Genomic DNA, 19,740 nt, shown 5'->3' on the forward strand with positions numbered 1-19,740 from the left:
TGTAAAACATCTATTACTGTAGTGATCAGAATAAATGTGTTATTTGATGGTTTTTGTCATTGTAGACTTTGTTTTCAACATCAAAAAGAGGATGTCATGTTGGCAATTTGTTCTTTATAAATATAAATATATACATATATATACATGTATATTCATCTCAAAGTAGTTATCATGTCAATAAGCAGTGATGGCAGAAAGCACTCTCCCTTGCAGAGTCTTCTTGACCTAGGGAGCCACAGAGAGCTGCAACTAGACTCTGCCACAGGCGACATTTTACATCAAAATTGTTGGTATTCCGCGTTTTTTAGTCCCCATTCGGACGCAGTCCGAAAACGGGGACTTATGTTTTGACCCCCGTGCGTGCGTCCGGACCTGTATCTTAGAAATGCCTGGACCAATCACAATAAAACTTCACACATACATCATACATGATATCATACATATGCACGTCAATTTGTTTCATGATCTGATTCAAGATGGCCGAGTGGCGGCCATTTTTGTGCTAAAAAATCATAAAAAGCAACCATTTCTCGGCTGTTTACAGATGGATTTTGTTCAAACCTTGTATATACGTTGGACATTATAGGACCTTGATGCATATCATTTTGTTTTACGATCTGATTCAAGATGGCCGAATGGCGGCCATTTTTGTGCTAAAAAATCATAAAAAGCAACCATTTCTCGGCTGTTTACAGATGGATTTTGCTCAAACTTGGTATATACATTAGACATTATGGGACCTTGATGCAAATAATTTTGTTTTTCAGATAACATTCAAAATGGCCGACTGGCGACCATTTTGTATTAATCAATGTGGTTCTCGTGTCATATCTCCAATATATTGTTTTGACTGATTATGTTCAAATTTTAAATATTCATTATACATCATGTCATAGATATATTAGTTTGACGATCCTATTCAAAATGGCCGAATGGTTGTCATTTTTGTACTAAAAAATCATCAAATATCAAGCATTTCTGGCATTTATGGATGATTTCGTTCAAACTTGGTACATACATTAGACATTACGGGTTCCTGATGCACGTCATTTTATTTTTCAGATCAGATTCAAAATGGCTGTTTGGCGGCCATTTTGTTTTAATGAATGGGTTTCCAGACCCATATGTCTGACTTGTTTTGTCTGATTATGTTCAAATTTTTAATATTCATTATACATCATGTCAGGGATATATTGGTTTAATGATCTTTTTCAAAGTGTGCTATTTTTGTGCTAAAAAAATCCTTGAATATCAAGCATTTCTTGCATTTATGGATGGATTTTGTTCAAACTTATAACACACGTTAGACATTACAGGTTCCTGATGCATGTCATTTTATTTTCAGATTGGATTCAAAATAGCTGACTGGCGGCCATTTTGTTTTAATGATTGGGCTTCTAGAGCCATATCTCTTAAATACTTTGACTGATTATATTCAAATTTTATATATTCGTATATATATATACATGTATTCAAAATGGCTGATTTTGAATGCTGTTCCAGAGCAATATCTCACAATAACGACAAGTACTTGTTTGAGGATCAGAAACAAATGTCAATCATTTTAATGTTAAAAAAATCATATTCCTGACATGGTTATATTCCAGCTATATTACTATAAACAAAACTATATATCTCAAATTTGATAACTAACGGGGACTGTGCCATGCATGGCTTGTTTAATTCATTTGTTTCTGATATCCTAAGCTTCTGTTGAAAAAAATGTGTGGTATTTAAAATAAATGTCAAATATTTTTACATTCAGTGCTAAAATCTTTTCAAAGTGTTAAAATAATGAAAAAGTAGATCGTGCGGTAGGAGACGTAGATGTGAATCCTCAGTTCAAATCGTCTGTGCGTTCGCGTCGTTGCCTCGGGGTGACGCGGGCGCCTCGCGCCTGCCCAGTTTTCGTTCACCTGCTATATGACGTCACAACTGGGCGATGTTAGAAAAGAGATAGCGAACTAGGAAATCGATAGGTACAAACGTGTTTAGGTAATTTTCTCAAACATAAAATGCCAGTGGGCGTGATTTCAAAATAAATTTTATATGATTTTCGCTTGCATAGCAACGGACCAATACATCTACTTCCTGCCGCGTCGCTTGGACCACCCCCAGGGAGCGACGCGAACGCACTCGAGGCAAAACAAAAAGTAGGTCCGGTCATTAATATTTAAATTAGCTTGTGGCAGAGACTAGTGGGACGTTCCCTGGCGACTACCTAGCTTAGTGATAAAAGACCCATAGTCTCTGCGACGGAGAATGGGCAGAAAGAATGCTAAAAGGTACTGATGACGCAATTTTTTTCATTTTGCTATATAGAATATACTTTAAATTTGACTGCCACAAATATTCAGTTGAGTCTAAAATCCTATCTAAAAAGCAGAATTTGATATATTAAAAAAAAAACCTGCTCTTAGATTGGGCTGACTGTTAGGTGTTAGTGTTGGGTAGCCAATCAGTCAGTCTTGCAAGTAGCTATCAAAAATTCACGTCAGTTTAAAATGTGTGCGTCACCACTTATGATATTTTGATATCTTGTCACGATCAGAAGAAAAGCATTAATTTCAATGACTAGTTTGGATAACAAATTGACCATGAAATTCTTTTTTTTTTTTGTCATAGTTTCAATTTTGGTGTGATAAGTTTTCTTGAAATACATGCTGTGTCTAGTTGAAAGAAAACATTGTACTGTATTAATAATTGATTTATCTATCTGTATATTTCATGAAAATTGTGTGTGCTACTATTAGAGCAAATAGGGTATATACATTTATCATGCATATGTACATACATGTTTAATGATAGAACTGATTAAAATTTATTTCCTGAAATGCACGTATATGCTGTCTAGTTGTACTGCATTAATAATCAATCTATCTGCACATTTCTTTAACGTTTGTGCCATGTCTGTTACTAAAGTTACTTTGAGTAGTGCATCTCTAATAGAAGTGCACATATGTTTTACGATGAATCATTAAAATATAAAATGTCATTTACGTACGTAAAGTGCATGTACAGAAAATAAGCTATGTACATTTATCATGTTCATGTACATACATGGTGTGTTTAATGATAGAACTAATTAAAATAAACTTGTAAATCACATGCTATTTCTACCTGTCCATGTATGTATACTTGTGTGCATTTGATCAATTTTGGTACAAAGAAGGTACATGAGAAAATCTTTGTATTAACTTTCTGTCTCTGTCTCTGTCTCTGTCTGTCTCTCTCTCTCTCTCTCTCTATGTGTGCATCTTTTTCACTGATGTCTCTAGAACTACTACCACTACCTCAATAGTTTTTCGCAGACGTCCATGCATTTTTAGTCCCTGATCGATGTCATTTATGAATTTTTTCAACATTTTGTGTACTATTTGGTTTTGACAATACTCATTGTGGGTAATTGATTAATGTCATTATCAGGCCTTGAGGTTACAAATGGTTCTACTGCATCATGAGTGATTAGTGAGAATGTGCCATTAAAATTGATTAAAAAATGGTGATAATTAGCCTTTAATTTTGGTGAGTGATGGATGGGTGGATGGATGGATGGATGGGTGAGTGAGTGGAGTGAGTGGAGTGGAGTGGAGTCATCACTCGTCTTAGAAATTAAAGTCCGTTATATGTATTAGTTTTTTTTGTGTTACTGTTTTTTTTTTTTTTTTTTTGTTTTGCCCTAGCTTCCTCAAAAAAGAAGATATTCTGGTATTGTTATTGATGATAGAACAGCGGATGAGATAACTGATGAGGATCTAGATATGGTTGCTAACAGTGTAGCTGAAAAAAACTATGACAGCATTAATGTAAGACTGGTTTCTGATTTATACGCTGCAGAGTTCTGGCTGGACCTGCTATTATAAAGTTGAATCAAACTATACAATTGGCCTCCATTTCAACATTATATCACAATGGACTGAAGGGAGGTTCCAGTCAGAGCAAGATTATTTGTTATACTTACAATATTAAATAGTTAAAACGAAAGGGTTGTCACCTGCGCACGTGCAGGAATTGAGTCCCAAGCGACGATAACAACACGTGATAAAAACGCAAAGGCTTATGGGTAGATGCTTGTTTGTAAACGCTATGGCCATCTGACGCATGCGCGAGTGACTACTCCCTCGCTTTAATGTCACAATGATGCCACAAATTAATTTGCTGATATAGGATGACAAAGTCATTATTATTGTCATTAATTGTGATATTGTTAAAACATTTCAAAAAATTGACATTTAATTTAGTGAATTAGAATAAAGAATATAATGGGAAGTTCTCTCCCATAATGCAATTTTATTAGTCCCCGTTCGGACGTAGTCCGAAAACGGGGACTTATGTTTGCCCTGTGTGCGTCCGTCCGTCCGTCCGTCCGTCCGTCCGTCCGTCCGTGATCACCTGTATCTCGAACATGCATGGACCGATTAAGTTCAAACTTCACTCATACATCACACATTATATGGGACATATGCACATGCATTTTTTTCATGATCTGATTAACGATAGCCGAATAGCGGCCATTTTAAGGCCGAAAATGCATCAAAATCACACATTTTCACCATTCCGGACCCGGATCTCAGTTATGCATGGACGGATTTCGTTCAAATTTGGTACATACATTAAACATAATAGGACCTTGATGCACGTCATTTTTTTTTTTTGGATCGGGTTTGAAATGGCCGACTGGCGGCCATTTTGTTTTAAATAATTCAGTTCTGGATCCGTATCTGAGACATGCTTGGATTGATAGAGTTCAAACTTCACACACACAAGGTACATCATGTCACAAGTATGTATGTGCATTTGTTTCATGAACTCATTAACGATAGCCAAATGGCGGCCGCTTTAAGGCCGAAAATGCATTGAAATCGCACATTTTCACCATTCCGGACCCGGATCTCAGTTATGCATGGACGGATTTCAGTCAAATTTGGTACATACATTAAACATAATAGGACCTTGATGCACGTTATTTTTTTTTTCGGATCAAGTTCGAAATGGCCAACTGGCGGCCATTTTGTTTTAAAGAATTCAGTTCTGGATCCGTATCCAAAACATGTCTGGATTGATCAAGTTCAAACTTCACACACACATGGTACATCATGTCACAAATAGATATGTGCATTTGTTTCATCATCCGCTTAACAATAGCTGAATGATGGCCATTTTAAGGCTGAAAATGCATCAAAATCACGTATTTTCACAATTCCGGAACCTGATCTCAGTCATGCATGGATGGATTTTGTTCAGATTTAGAATAATGTGTTGTACACATGCAGGTGCATTTCGGTCATGATCTGCTTTGAATGTATATGTCACTCAAATATGAACGGAACGGGGACGTGTCATTGACAATGACTTGTTTGAATTAATAAACTGAATTTGGCGAAAACTGTCTTAATTTGCTTTCCTGTTCAAGAGTCATGACTGCATACATATGTTGTATTGGTTTTATTTGTCAACTTTGATTGTTGATTTCGTATTGCAGGGTAAAAGTTGTCACCAATGTCGACAGAAGACAGATGATATGAAGACTATCTGTAGATCTGGTGTATGTTTTGGTGTTCGTGGTCAGTTCTGTGGTCCATGTTTACGTAATCGGTATGGAGAAGATGCTAAGAAGGCTCTCAAAGACCCCGTAAGTTCTGTCATGGCAATGGGTGACACAATAGTAGTGTCTCGTATGTTTGCATATTGGATAGACCCAATTGCTTTTCCACATGGAAGGAAACAGTGGTTACTGAGGGCTAAGGAGGAACAGCCAAACTTGTTTGCAACAGTTTGAGGAAAAGGGGAAAATACATGTATCTACGTGATTTGAAAATTTGCTAAATAAAACTACTTAACAAAATGGTTCAATTTCAGGTCAAAATGCTCATTTTGCCGGCTGTGTTTTGCATTTGACTGTTCCTGACATGATAATGGAATGTGCCAAGGTGTAGTGAACTAGTGGCCCTCTTTAATATTTTGTTTTGTAGAGAAATGTTAGTAATGTTTTTTTTGTTATGCGACGAGAGCAATCAAGCTTGCAATGACACTTAAGCCGTACGACCGATATAGTCACTGATATTGTCATCTTGCGAAGCATCTTACTATAGTTATGAAATTTGTAATTTGCGAAAATGAAATTCACATTTTATAAACAATGCAAGTGTAAAAATGAATTAAATCAGTGGCCACAACATTTTTTTGGTTTGTTCAAGTCATCATACAGTTGCATACATTTTTCTTTAAGACCTATTTTTCCAGCAACAAAAAATTGGTTTGTGGGGGAGGGGGGGGGTTCCATTTTGCCCTGGGAACCCTAAAAAATCAGTCCTGTTATAGGGCACACTTTGCCGAGTAAACAGCCTGCTTGTGGAATGAAATCTTCATGATATGACGGGAATACCCTACCCATTTACTGCCCTGAATTATATTTGTCAGGAAATGATTTCAGATGGGCAAAATAATAAAGGTTAAAAATTAGTCAGTATATTACAATTGTTTGAGTTTTTAAGAAGCATTTGTTAGCGGATACAAGATCTCTGTTGGTGATTTTTGGTGATAGATAATGTCACATAAATTATGTTGTATTGTTAGCTAAACCTGAGGTAAAATCAGTGATGCCATAGAAGAATTTGTTGATTGTATGCTGAATCATAAAAATGTGAATTAGTTTTACAATTACACGCCTCTATCATGGCAATGGAAGACGCATCGATAAGAGCACTTGTATGACTTGTAGATTATGAAGCTACAACTTGCACAAACCTTGCAGGAGTTTTTTTTGCCAAATATTCAATTTTAACAATTTATGCAATACTTTCACTATTTTTTGTTTGTTTTTTGATCAGTAAATTTTCGATACAGTTCAAAAAACGTTTTTTTCAGTTCTGAGAAAAAATAATTATTTTCAAGTGACAGATACAAGACTTTGCTCCAGCCAATCAGATGGCTTAATTCAGACAAAGCATGTTATAACAAGGCTCATAATTATCAGTAGCCTAAGGGTACAGACTATCAACTCTTGTCCTAGGGATACCCTTTTCTGAATTTAATAGCCCAACTTGGCTTCTACTGGAAATTTACATTCACCAGATTTTTCTCAAAGTTATGGTGTCCTACATAAATTGAGTTGTGGGACATTTATTTGTGCTTATATTTGTTTGCACGATTCGAACATAATACATGTATAACCAATTGATTGTTAATTTCAAGCCCTGTATAATATAGTATAACCACTTATCAAAGTGAATTCAGCACAATATTGGATTTGTAGGTGATTTTCCCTGTATATATCTGTAAAGCGGAGGGGGCGTCAGATAACCATAGCGTGTCATTGTTTACAAACAAGCGTCTACCTATGAGCCTTTGGGTTTTTAGCGTGTGTTATTGCTTGGTGATGACCTTCTCGCCGATGACCCTCTCGCCTTAAAATTACATGTGAATATTATGTGTAACTGTGTGTGTGTGTGTGTGTGTGTGTGTGTGTGTGTGTGACTAACTGCTTAGGATGTGATGATGATTTTACTTTTCTTTTTACAGAACTGGGCATGTCCTCCTTGTCGCGGTGTATGCAATTGTAGTTTCTGTCGCAAAAAAACTGGACATCATGCAACTGGTATATTGATCCATTTGGCTCGACATAGTGGATATGACAATGTTAAGCAGTATCTAGATAGGTAAGGGAATAGTGGCTTTGATAGTGTTCATGTAGTACCCTCATAGCAGGGGAATACTAGTCCACATCTAGTATGAGTAGTGACTACCCGGAATAATTAATTTAGGAGTTATCTGAATCTAATGAAAAATATATACCAGTATAATTGATAATATGGTAAACTGCTTTAATTTAGCGACCTGGAGAAAATTGTGAAATTTACATATGTGGCTGTTGTAACAATGTAGCATTTGAGTTGCCAAAAGGAAATAATGCTATAAGGTTGTTTCTGTACCGAATACAGTATGTGGTGAAAATCAAAATCAAACATGGTTTCTGGGTTAGTTGGCCATGATTGTTTGTTAATTATAAACAGGTACATGCTTTTGTACATTTTACTTTATCAGATCTTTTTAGGTAAATTTTACAAGAAAATACTATATTCTATACTCAGTGCAGCATTTTATGTACAGAAAAATAATCATCCTAATTATAATGTTGCCATGGGATTGTTTGTCATTTTGACAATATTGCTGACGATTTCTGTCATCAAAAGCATAAGGTTGCTGTGCTCTAGATAGTTTTAAGGCAACAGACAAACTAATAGATTAGTGTGTCTGAATAAATTAAGTCATTCATTTGACAATGAACAGTAACGATAGTGATTCAGTTGTGTCTAGATTGTGCATTTTAAATCGAGAAATTTTAACTGTACTAGAAAGATGGTAGTGTTTTTATATATTTCTTGAATGTTCACCACCAGAAATGAATATAAAAATCAACTCCTGGTATGCATACATGTAACCAAACAAACGTTTTAAATCTCTCTTGTAGCATTCATTGTGGTGATGTTTCTATGCAGGTACAACTAAAAAGCCTGAAAACACACTTCAGTAGCCTACTACAGTTATAAGTTAGTTCTTTTCAATAGGCCTATATTTGCTTGCACATGCATTCTAGTTCTGTTTTACTGTCACTGTGTTGTACACAAATACTGCAGTACATTGCATTTTTGTACAACTCCAGGTTTACCCTGCTCAACTGGAGATGTAGAGTGTACCATTTGACTAAATACAAGAAGAGAATACCACTAAATTTCTCAAAGTAACACCGTGAATCTGCTATATTTGAATACAAAAATAATATAAATTTATTGGAATATTTCTCGTATTGCCAATTTTGCTATGAAACGTAGGCAAAATTTTGTTAAAAATAAGTTTTTTTTAGCGGAAACACTAATGTACAATGTAGTATAGTTTTGCGCAGGCTGATGAATTTGCCGTCTACAGGTCTGTGTGACAATACACTGCCTTATTCATGATCAGTTTGTAACATAAATATCGCTCACATAGCTCCATTTTGCTTGAATTCCATCAACATGTTCATTGAGATAAATGATTGTCACTAACCTGTTTGGATCCCAAAAATAATCCATATGATTCTTCGTTGCTCGTCGAAAAATGGTTAATTTATATACCTACTAAAATGAATAAAGTTTCTATTTTTAGTCAAATTAACCACTTCATGACGTATTTGCCCGATCACAGATTCAATGAACTGTTAGACATTGTGTTAGATTCAAAACTACAATAATAATAATTTGTTTTCTAGTCATCATGTGGGTTATTTCTTGATTTTGCCTTAGAAATAGAAAAATAGAAAATAAAAAAAAAAAATAGAAAAAAGCGTTTTGTCTCGCAATTTTATTTTTTTGTGGGAATAACTATTTAATAAATGCATCTTGCACATGTCCGGGCAGATCGCATTCAAACTTTGCACTTGCAACATATATCATTTGAGGGCTAATAATTCATAAAAAAAAATCTGCAGTTCTCTCCTGAAACAGATATTCCTGTGTTTTCAGCTCATGACACATTTTGAGTGATAACACATTCACCTTCTATATACACATCGTAGAACATGCAATATGCACTATAATATATTTTTAAACCAAATATTACAGGAACTGTCCTATAACGTCTAGTTTTTAAGTCAACTATTGTAACCAATGCAGGACTTGTTTGTTGAAATTAATTCAGGATCTTACTTGATAGCATTGATATTTTAGGGAACTTCAATTTCAAAATAATGTCTGCATCTTTTGTTTTTTCTTCCAGCTTCAAAGTATAATGTCCAGGGTTGTAAAGATTTCCAACTGCCAGCCAATGTGTTGTTCTTTTTTTAAAATTATTATAAATATTCGTAGTTTATTGATCTTTCATCAGAGTTTTTAATAGTTAAAAGAATTGTTGTTCAAGATGGAGACAAATGCTAAGTTAGATTAGTTTTTGTTATCTGTTGATATATATATATGTATGTATGTATGTATATATATATATATGTATGTATGTATATATATATATATGTATGTATGTATATATATATGTATGTATGTATATATATATATATGTATGTATGTATATATATATATATGTATGTATGTATATATATATATATGTATGTATGTATATATATATATATATATGTATGTATGTATATATATATATATATATATATATATCAGTTCTTTTTATTTAGATCATGGCAATTTTTTGGTCAGAGCGCCCTCTAGTTTTGTGGAGAATCATGTTCATTTGGAATGCTCTGATTGGATGGAAGTTCAAGCCTAGCAAGGTGTGATAGAATTGGCCTGTTATGTTCAGATTCAAATAAGCATGAACCACTAATTTGACAGGGAAGTGATACTTATAATGCAGCAAGCTGTTCTAATTGCTGTTGTGGTAGAGTTTTTCTATTTTCCTGTCAAATGCATTTATTGGTCCACTGAAAAATGAAAATAATGTTCCCTGTAACTTAGACTCTTATTGATCAAGGCATTTTAAAAATCATGGGTGTTAACTCCCCTCAAGTTATGACCCGTTGTCCCCTACAGAATAATGGTTGCATCTAATATTAAAATAAAGATGGCGGAGTATAGCGTTGATTCATCTCGTTCTACTCTGGATTACTTGGAGTCAATAAAGATCCTAGAAAGTTAGTATTTATATGCCTGTGTGTTTTTTGTTTGTTTGTTTTTTCACTGTCTTTGACTTTCCCAGTATGTTTGTTGCTGTTGACAACAATTCAGTCCTCTGCCAGGCTTCAGTCAATGTTTTTCTTCACTACCTACCCAACTCCTCGTCGGGCACTATGTAGCTGGTGTGGTATATTTATCACAGACAGTAGGGCAATTGTCACATTTAGTGCTCCAAGAAAATATTCTCTGTCCATGTGTATTTATATAAATAGATGCAGTTTCTTTGGCTTGAATAACGATCACTGGCTTCGTACATACAGGTATACTGGTTTACCTGTTTCTAGTTGAAATATAGCCAATCTTATTAACCAAGACAGTTGGACATTTGCCACATGTCACAACACTCATTTCCAAGTGCCATAGCTTGAAACAAGTAGTCAAATCTGATATTGGCTGGAGCTTTAGTTTATATGGACATGGTAAATGGCAAACTAGATGGTCAGAAAGTAATAAAAATAATCACAGCTTTACTCCACCCACCCCACTATGAAGTAAAAGGCTGTTTATAAGGCCATGTATGATGGTTTCATTTTTCTTATGGAAAACAATTTTAATTAAAAACTTCTATGCTCCTGTACCCAACCGTGGGGGTTCATCACACTAAACAACAGGTGTCACTATTACTAAGATAAATGTACTTTTTTTTCATTAAAATTACTGAATGCTTATACATATGTACTAAAACGTTAGTTAACATTTAATATCAGGCAATGCATTGGTTCATTACCCTGGCTACGTGTTAAAATGGTTATGAATTCATTTTGGATAAGTACGTACATAACCGACCAATCTTGGACTTTATTTCAATATGTTGGTCAGGGTTCTGACCCTGTGTATTTTTCGGTGGGTACCGTTTAATTTCATTACCCTGGCTACGTGTTAAAATGGTTATGAATTCACTCTGGATAAGTACGTACATAACCGACCAATCTTGGACTTTATTTCAATGTGTTGGTCAGGGTTCTGACCCTGTGTATTTTTCGGTGGGTACCGTTTAATTTCATTACCCTGGCTACGTGTTAAAATGGTTATGAATTCATTTTGGATAAGTACGTACATAACCGACCAATCTTGGACTTTATATTTCAATGTGTTGGTCAGGGTTCTGACCCTGTGTATTTTTCGGTGGGTACCGTTTAATTTCATTACCCTGGCTACGTGTTAAAATGGTTATGAATTCATTTTGGATAAGTACGTACATAACCGACCAATCTTGGACTTTATTTCAATATGTTGGTCAGGGTTCAGACCCTGTGTATTTTTCGGTGGGTACCGTTTAATTTCATTACCCTGGCTACGTGTTAAAATGGTTATGAATTCATTTTGGATAAGTACGTACATAACCGACCAATCTTGGACTTTATTTCAATATGTTGGTCAGGGTTCAGACCCTGTGTATTTTTCGGTGGGTACCGTTTAATTTCATTACCCTGGCTACGTGTTAAAATGGGTCTGAAGTCACTCTGGATAAGTACGTACGTAACCAACCAATCTTGGACTTTAATTCAATGTGTTGGTCAGGGTTCTGACCCTGTGTATTTTTCGGTGGGTACCGTTTAATTTCATTACCCTGGCTACGTGTTAAAATGGGTCTGAAGTCACTCTGGATAAGTACGTACATAACCGACCAATCTTGGACTTTAATTCAATGTGTTGGTCAGGGTTCTGACCCTGTGTATTTTTCGGTGGGTACCGTTTAATTTCATTACCCTGGCTACGTGTTAAAATGGGTCTGAAGTCACTCTGGATAAGTACGTACATAACCGACCAATCTTGGACTTTAATTCAATGTGTTGGTCAGGGTTCTGACTCTGTGTATTTTTCGGTGGGTACCGTTTAATTTCATTACCCTGGCTACGTGTTAAAATGGGTCTGAAGTCACTCTGGATAAGTACGTACATAACCGACCAATCTTGGACTTTAATTCAATGTGTTGGTCAGGGTTCTGACGCTGTGTATTTTTCGGTGGGTACCGTTTAATTTCACTACCCTGGCTACGTGTTAAAATGGGTCTGAATTCATGGGGGCCTTGTAATTTGGAAATCCCCAACTGTCTCAATCTTATTTGATCATTGCATGACTTACCTTCCAAATTCCTACTTTAATTGTGTTTGCAACAATGTTATATTTTCATTGACTTTTGTTTTATATTTAAAATTCATATCTGACTAAAGCTAAATGAATCTAATTGTACTTGATATATTGTTTTTCTTTTGCAAAACGCAGGAACGCAAGAACCCTGGAATGTACTTTAGGGTGTCCATTTTTATAGTGCCAGTATCCAATATGATGTATTATTACTCTATAATTAATCAGGACACAAACCAGGACGTCATTGGCTGATGAATAAAATACAAGAATTGCGTCAACAGTGGATCATATACACTTACAAGGACATGTGCTTAGAAATTGTATGCTCTGTGCATGACTATGTTTATTATAAGTTGAAATGTAAAGCTGTGTTTAAATTCTATCTTGGGAAGTGTTTTTTCAATAATTTGAAAATGTTTATTGAAACTAAAATGAATCAACATTGTTAATTAAAAAAATAGTTTTGTTTGAAACTTGTCAATTGATTGTTAATAGATTAGTAAATATACCTGACAATGGATACCAACATACCACTGGTGATATGTACATTGCTTTTGCCCAATTGGCACCTTTTTGTGTTAAATTATTCAATTAACAGCTTGAATAATATGTTCTACAGTAGTACTATGCACCATTCATTTTTAGTTTGTTAAAATAATGAAACAAATAATTTGTGTTTATTAATTAACTAATATTTTCCCACATTTGAATGTAATTATTTCTCTGGAACCCCTGTCATATGAATTACTGTAGTAATGACCTGCAAGTTAAAAAAAGAGATGAAGGTGTTTTAAATACATTGATCTGTGTCAAAATAATAAGGTATTTACTAGTAGTTCATTACTGGGATGGGGAATAGTTGTAAATTTAAAAGAAAATTAGTTTCATTACGTTTACATAAACCTTATTTTGCATATACCATAAATTTCATTTATTTAGCGATTTTGAAAATGTTCAGCAATTAGTCTGTCATGTGGCACTTGCGTGTGAAACTTCATATATTCAATTGTGTATTTCCTGACTTTTGAATGCTGTAAAACTATTTAATTTAACTGACATTTAATTTTAATGTTTTGATGTTTTTAGCATGTTCACTGTGTTTTAATTTCTTGTCAAGGAAATATTGAATTTTATTGTTATTTTACATGTTCACAACACAACACAACACAACTCAACTCGAACATAGATCATAAATTACTTTAATTTGGAAAAGTTTGTGAATTTGCAAAAAATGGTGCTTTCTCATCACCATAATTATATAACAATTCTGCCCCTTCTGGTATGTAATATTTGGAAATCATAACCACACACGGCCTGTCATTAATCTTCAGTTGTTTTGTGACAATGTTGGAATGCTTTTTGGAATGGTTCAGGAAAAAGGTAATTCCACTTGTTTCCCACATCTTCTTTTCACTGTGTGGATTTATTCTGAAAATATATGGCCATGATGATATTAACATGAGAGAGTGAGTGAGTGAGTGAATGAAGGTGAGGGTGGGTGAGTGAGTGAAGATGAGGACAAGTGAGTGAAGATGAGGGCGAGTGAGGGTAAGTGAATGAAGGTGAGGGTGGGTGAGGGTGAGTGAGTGAGTGAATGAAGGTGATGGTGGGTGAGTGAGTGACGGTGTGTGGATGAGGGTGAGTGATTGAAGGTGAGGGTGGGTGAGTGAGTGAAGATGAGGGCAGTGAGTGAAGATGAGGGTGAGTGAATGAAGGTGAGGGTGGGTGAGGGTGAGTGAGGGTGGGTGAGGGTGAGTGAGTGTGAGTGAATGAAGGTGAGGGTGGGTGAGTGAGTGAGGGAGTGAAGATGAGGGCGAGTGAGAAAAGGTGAGGGTGAGTGAGTGAAGGTGTGTGGATGAGGGTGAGTGATTGAAGGTGAGGGTGAGTGATTGAAGGTGAGAGTGAGTTAGAGAAGACGAGTGAGTGAAGATGAGGGTGGGTGATTCAAGGAGAGAGTGAGTTAGAGAAGGCGAGTGAGTGAAGGGTGAGTGAGAGTGATTGAGTGAAGGTGAACGAGTGAGTGAAGGTGTGTGAGTGAAGGAGAGGGTGAGTGAAGGTGAGCGAGTGAGTGAAGGTGTGTGAGTGAAGGTGGGTGAGTGAGTGAAGGTGAGGCTGATGGAAGTGAAGCTGAGGGTGAGTGTGTGAGTGAAGGTAAGGGTGAGGGTGGGTGAGTGAGTGAGTGAAAGTGTGTGACTGAAGGTGAGTGAGTGAGTGAATGAGGGTGAGTGAAGATGAGACTGAGGGTGAGTGAGTAAGTAAAGCTGAGGGTGAGTGAGTGGGAGTAAAGACGAGTGAGTGAAGGTGAGTGAGTGGCTGAAGATGGGAGTGAGTTAGAGAAGGTGAGTGAGTGAAGACGAGGGTGAGTGAATGGAGGTGTGGATGAGAGTAAGTGAAGATAAGGGGGAGTGAAGGTAAGGGTGAGTGAATGAAGGTGAGTGAGTGAGTGAGCGAAGGTGAGCGAGTGAGTGAGCGAAGGTGAGAGTGAGTTAGAGAAGGCGAGTGAGTGAAGGTAAGGGTGAGTGAGAGTGAGTGAGTGAAGGTGAGTGAGTGAGTGAAGGTGTGTGAGTGAAGGAGAGGGTGAGTGAAGGTGAGCGAGTGAGTGAAGGTGTGTGAGTGAAGGTGGGAGTGGGTGAGTGAGTGAAGGTGAGGCTGATGGAAGTGAAGCTGAGGGTGAGTGTGTGAGTGAAGGTGAGGGTGGGTGGGTGTGTGAGTGAGTGAGTGAGTGAAAGTGTGTGAATGAATGAGGGTGAGTGAGTGAGTGAGTGAATGAGGGTGAGTGAAGATGAGACTGAGGGTGAGTGAGTAAGTAAAGCTGAGGGTGAGTGAGTGGGAGTAAAGATGAGTGAGTGAAGGTGAGTGAGTGGGTGAAGATGGGAGTGAGTTAGAGAAGGTGAGTGAGTGAAGACGAGGGTGAGTGAATGGAGGTGTGGATGAGAGTGAGTGAAGATAAGGGGGAGTGAATGAAGGTGAGTGAGTGAGTGAGCGAAGGTGAGCGAGCGAGTGAGTGAGTGAGTGAAGGCGAGTGAGTGAAGATGAGGGCGAGTGAGTAAATGAAGATGAGGGTGAGTGAGTGAGGGAGTGAAGATGAGGGCGAGTGAGAAAAGGTGAGGGTGAGTGAGTGAAGGTGTGTGGATGAGGGCGAGTGATTGAAGGTGAGAGTGAGTTAGAGAAGACGAGTGAGTGAAGATGAGGGTGGGTGATTGAAGGAGAGAGTGAGTTAGAGAAGGCGAGTGAGTGAAGGTAAGGGTGGGTGGGTGAGTGAGTGAGTGAAGGTGAGCGAGTGAGTGAAGGTGTGTGAGTGAAGGTGAGGCTGATGGAAGTGAAGCTGAGTGTGAGTGAAGGTGAGGGTGGGTGGGTGAGTGAGTGAGTGAAAGTGTGTGACTGAAGGTGAGTGAGTGAATGAGGGTGAGTGAGTGAGTGAATGAGGGTGAGTGAAGATGAGACTGAGGGTGAGTGAGTAAGTAAAGCTGAGGGTGAGTGAGTGGGAGTAAAGATGAGTGAGTGAAGGTGAGTGGGTGAAGATGGGAGTGAGTTAGAGAAGGTGAGTGAGTGAAGACGAGGGTGAGTGAATGGAGGTGTGGATGAGAGTGAGTGAAGATAAGGGGGAGTGAAGGTAAGGGTGAGTGAATGAAGGTGAGTGAGTGAGCGAAGGTGAGCGAGTGAGTGAGTGAAGGTGAGAGTGAGTTTGAGAAGGCGAGTGATTGAAGATGAGGGCGAGTGAGTAAATGAAGATGAGGGTGAGTGGGTGAAGGAGTGAGTGAGTGAAGGTAAAGGTAAGTTAGTGAAGGTAAGGGTGAGTGAGTGAGTGGGTGAGGTGAGTGAGTGAAGGTGAGGCTGAGGATGGGTGAATGAAGGTGAGGGTGGGTGAATGAAGGTGAGCATGAAGGTGAGTGGGTGAGAGTGAGTGAATGAAGGTGAGTGAGTGAGTGAGTGAGTGAATGAAGATGAGTGAAGGTGAGAAAGTGAGTGAAGGTGAGGCTGAGGGAGTAAAGCTGAGTGGGTGAGGGTGAGTGAGTGAAGATGTGTGTGTGAGTGAGTGAAAGGGTTAATTGATGCGTCATTTGAGTATGACAGTGAATGGATGGGTGGGTGGTTGGTTGGATGGATGTGTTTATATATACAACAGTGAGTCAATCTGTTGGTGAGCGAATGGGTGCTTGAGTTGGCAAGTGTGTAATGAGTAAGTTGATATAATGTACATATGACTGAGTGAATTAACTAGATTTAGTGTTGATTAAGTGAGCGAATGAAGCTATCTTTGGGTTGACAAATCAGTGAGCTAGTGGTAAGGTGGGACAGTTAAGTTATAGCGTGTGCGAGTTAAAATGGGTTAATGAAATGTGGGCAAGTCAGAGAGAAATCAATGTTTCACTCAGCAAGTCATTTGGTTGGTGAGTTAATAATATATGTCTGATTGTTACTGAATTATTTCGTTGTTAAGTGGGTGAGTAGAAAGGAATTTATTAAACAATGAGTCACTCATTTAGTCAATCAGTTGAGAGTAATGAGTGAATTGCGGTTGACCTAATGAAAGGGTGGCTTGATAATGTAAGAGTTGTGGGTGAATTAGATTTAGTTGTGAGTGAGTTTGTTGGAGGATGATCAAATGGGTGGGTGAGTGAGTTTGTGTGCGAGTTTGTGTGTGTCAGTGGGTGGAGTGTTTGAGTTCAATGAATTGGGGTGGGAGAGGGTAAGCGAGTGCGTGAGAATGGGTGAATTGCCATTGTGCGTGTGTGTGTGTGTGTGTGTGAGCGAGCTAGTTGATAAGAGCGAGTGTGTGACAGCAAGTGCATAATTCATTTCATTAGTTTTACATTAAATTGTATGAAAGTAGTGTTACATATAACTACTAACACTAAGAAAATATTATGGCAAATATTGTGGCTGATTATATACTCACACCATGCCGGAATATTCCAGGTGATACATGCCACAACGTTCACCTGTTACCGCATACTGTCGTTCTAGTTGTTCAGCCTCTGCTCTGTCAATTATTTCTCCGTCGTACACCCCAATTATCTCATTTGCTTTTATATCTTGTTTTGCAAAGGCGCACTTTCCCGCTTCTCTAAAATCTCTGTTAACGACTTCAACCTTAATTTCAATGTAAACAAATATTGTTTTTTGTTTTGATTTCACTAGACTATTCTGGGGGTCTTTTAGTAAAAATCAAATTCAAAAATCGGCCCTCGAAATATATTTTCGATATAAAAACACTCTTTTATTACATGTACACTATACTAGTTACAAATAATTGTTAAATTAAACTATCATTGCCGCATATTACACAATATATAAAGCTAGCAACGATATCATTCTTTTTGATTTCTGAGAATGTCGAAAAGGGACCCTGTTATGAAGCATAATTTCTAGAACACTTGGGTGCCTCGCTTTTCCGTGAGTTTTACCAGTGATCCCCTGGGAAGATCATGTACCAAATCTTATCGTCATAATACATTAAACAACAAAATATCTATTCTATATACTGAACTGTTAGAGTTACGAGCATCGAGTTACGAAAACATTGAGTTACAAATATTACCACGCCCATATTTTATAAATCACGCCCCTTTTGCGAAACCACACCCAAATTGTAACTATGGCCAATCAACAGTTACTGTAACAAAACTTCGCGTTATGGGCAACATACTTAATAGTTGAACGTTAAAAAAAATCATGCTGCCTGTAACTCGATGTTTGGTTAACTGTTACTTAAAGTTCAAGTTACTAAATGTGGACCTTCAACAACTAAAAATGTATTTTACCTGTAACTCGGAATTCTGTTGACTAGTTAATCGAGTTACAGTTTGGACGAGGTCTCACAAAAGTGGGTGTGGTTTCCAAAATGTAACTTTTTTTGTAATTCGATGTTCGTACTTCGATGTCCGTAACTCGAACAACTTAGCAGCTCTCTATATTCTAACACAAATAATGTATTCTTATTATTAACTCGTTGTCAGTTTTCCATGAGATAACACTCATGTATAATAGCATTTGATTCGTAAAACATGTTTAATTTACTCATTTATTTCCTATTTCGAATTCGAGATAGAAACTCCTATAATAAACAGAGTATTTTGTTATGAAAGTGTAACTCATTTTAATGAAAACATGGGTGAAAAGAAATGCTAAATAATTTCGGGACAAACTCGTTCAGGAATATACAGAGCAAGGAAGGATTCGTCAATTATGCTATGCAAACATATTTTGAAATTGCAAACGATTATGCATTGATTAAAATGAGCTACATGTGACATAGTAATTATATTTCAGTATAGCAACATGCACCCCATAACAATATATATAATCTCATTATAGTGAGATGTTAAATCATTATACTATGGATGTACAAAATATTAAACCATTACAAATACTAAGACTTTTATTCTAGATTGAGATATTCCCTCATTATCAGGAGAGAACTCGTCAAATTTAAATATAAAGGTGTGAACTTTCCACAGATGTGGATCTCCACGTTTAATATATTTTGCTTAATAACTCTGCTTATTTTTTTGTAATTACGTTCCGCATTGTACCTGTATATATTCATCCCATTTTTTTCGTTTCAAAAAGTGTTCTGTTTTTTCTTTAATAGACATCGAGGATTGTTCCCTTCTTAGCCGATGTTGCCGCATATTCAACCCGCGATAACCTCGCTTACCACCCGAGGTGACTGGCGATATGCCATTATGGACAAGTGTAACCTTGATTTGCTGTAAAATACCACATGTCAAATGAGATACAATTTATGATATAATTATAAAATTTAAACACCAGTGGAAGTTATGAAGGGTGACCCCTTGCCCATTTTTTTATTGTGTAATCTTTCCATTAGTAGTTATGTCAACGCATGTATTTTATTTCTTTATAGCTGACTAGTTTTAATCAATTGTCGTACTTTTAATCTGGTGTGTAGTTTCTTTACAAAACACAAATAATATATAAGACTGATCCCGAATTACACTAGCGTTTCACA

At 36.9% G+C, this 19,740-nt stretch overlaps 2 protein-coding genes and 1 long non-coding RNA gene across 5 annotated transcripts in view; 1 reads left to right on the plus strand and 2 right to left on the minus strand.

Moving 5' to 3' along the window:
* The window catches only part of LOC100374410 (pyridoxine/pyridoxamine 5'-phosphate oxidase-like), a 27,932-nt gene extending 18,811 nt beyond the window's left edge, over nucleotides 1-9,121 (minus strand). The window contains exon 1 of one of the 2 annotated variants that reach the window (XM_085501270.1): nucleotides 9,046-9,121. In XM_085501270.1, the coding sequence (XP_085357396.1) occupies nucleotides 9,046-9,071 (26 nt within the window). In that variant the 5' untranslated portion in view covers nucleotides 9,072-9,121. The remainder of the gene's footprint in view (nucleotides 1-9,045) is intronic. The other variant, XM_085501271.1, reaches the window with a different exon arrangement.
* LOC102801661 (cell division cycle-associated 7-like protein) overlaps nucleotides 1-13,237 on the plus strand; it is a 21,908-nt gene extending 8,671 nt beyond the window's left edge. Inside the window, exons 6-9 of one of the 2 annotated variants that reach the window (XM_085501266.1) lie at nucleotides 3,684-3,806; nucleotides 5,483-5,632; nucleotides 7,522-7,658; nucleotides 12,900-13,237. In XM_085501266.1, the coding sequence (XP_085357392.1) occupies nucleotides 3,684-3,806; nucleotides 5,483-5,632; nucleotides 7,522-7,658; nucleotides 12,900-12,945 (456 nt within the window). In that variant the 3' untranslated portion in view covers nucleotides 12,946-13,237. Of the gene's footprint in view, nucleotides 1-3,683; nucleotides 3,807-5,482; nucleotides 5,633-7,521; nucleotides 7,659-9,753; nucleotides 9,912-12,899 lie in introns of those variants that run through there. The other variant, XM_085501267.1, reaches the window with a different exon arrangement.
* A 710-nt stretch (nucleotides 13,238-13,947) lies between these two features.
* On the minus strand, nucleotides 13,948-18,349 carry LOC146740572 (uncharacterized). Its single transcript, XR_014929908.1, has 2 exons — nucleotides 17,665-18,349; nucleotides 13,948-14,192 (listed from the first exon to the last, which is right to left on the minus strand). It is a non-coding gene; the product is annotated as an uncharacterized LOC146740572 (long non-coding RNA).
* Nucleotides 18,350-19,740: the final 1,391 nt, after the last annotated feature.

The sequence above is a fragment of the Saccoglossus kowalevskii genome, chromosome 7 (genome assembly GCF_978046115.1).
Source record: "Saccoglossus kowalevskii chromosome 7, keSacKowa6.1, whole genome shotgun sequence".
In the NCBI taxonomy this organism is placed as follows: Eukaryota; Metazoa; Hemichordata; class Enteropneusta; family Harrimaniidae; genus Saccoglossus; species Saccoglossus kowalevskii.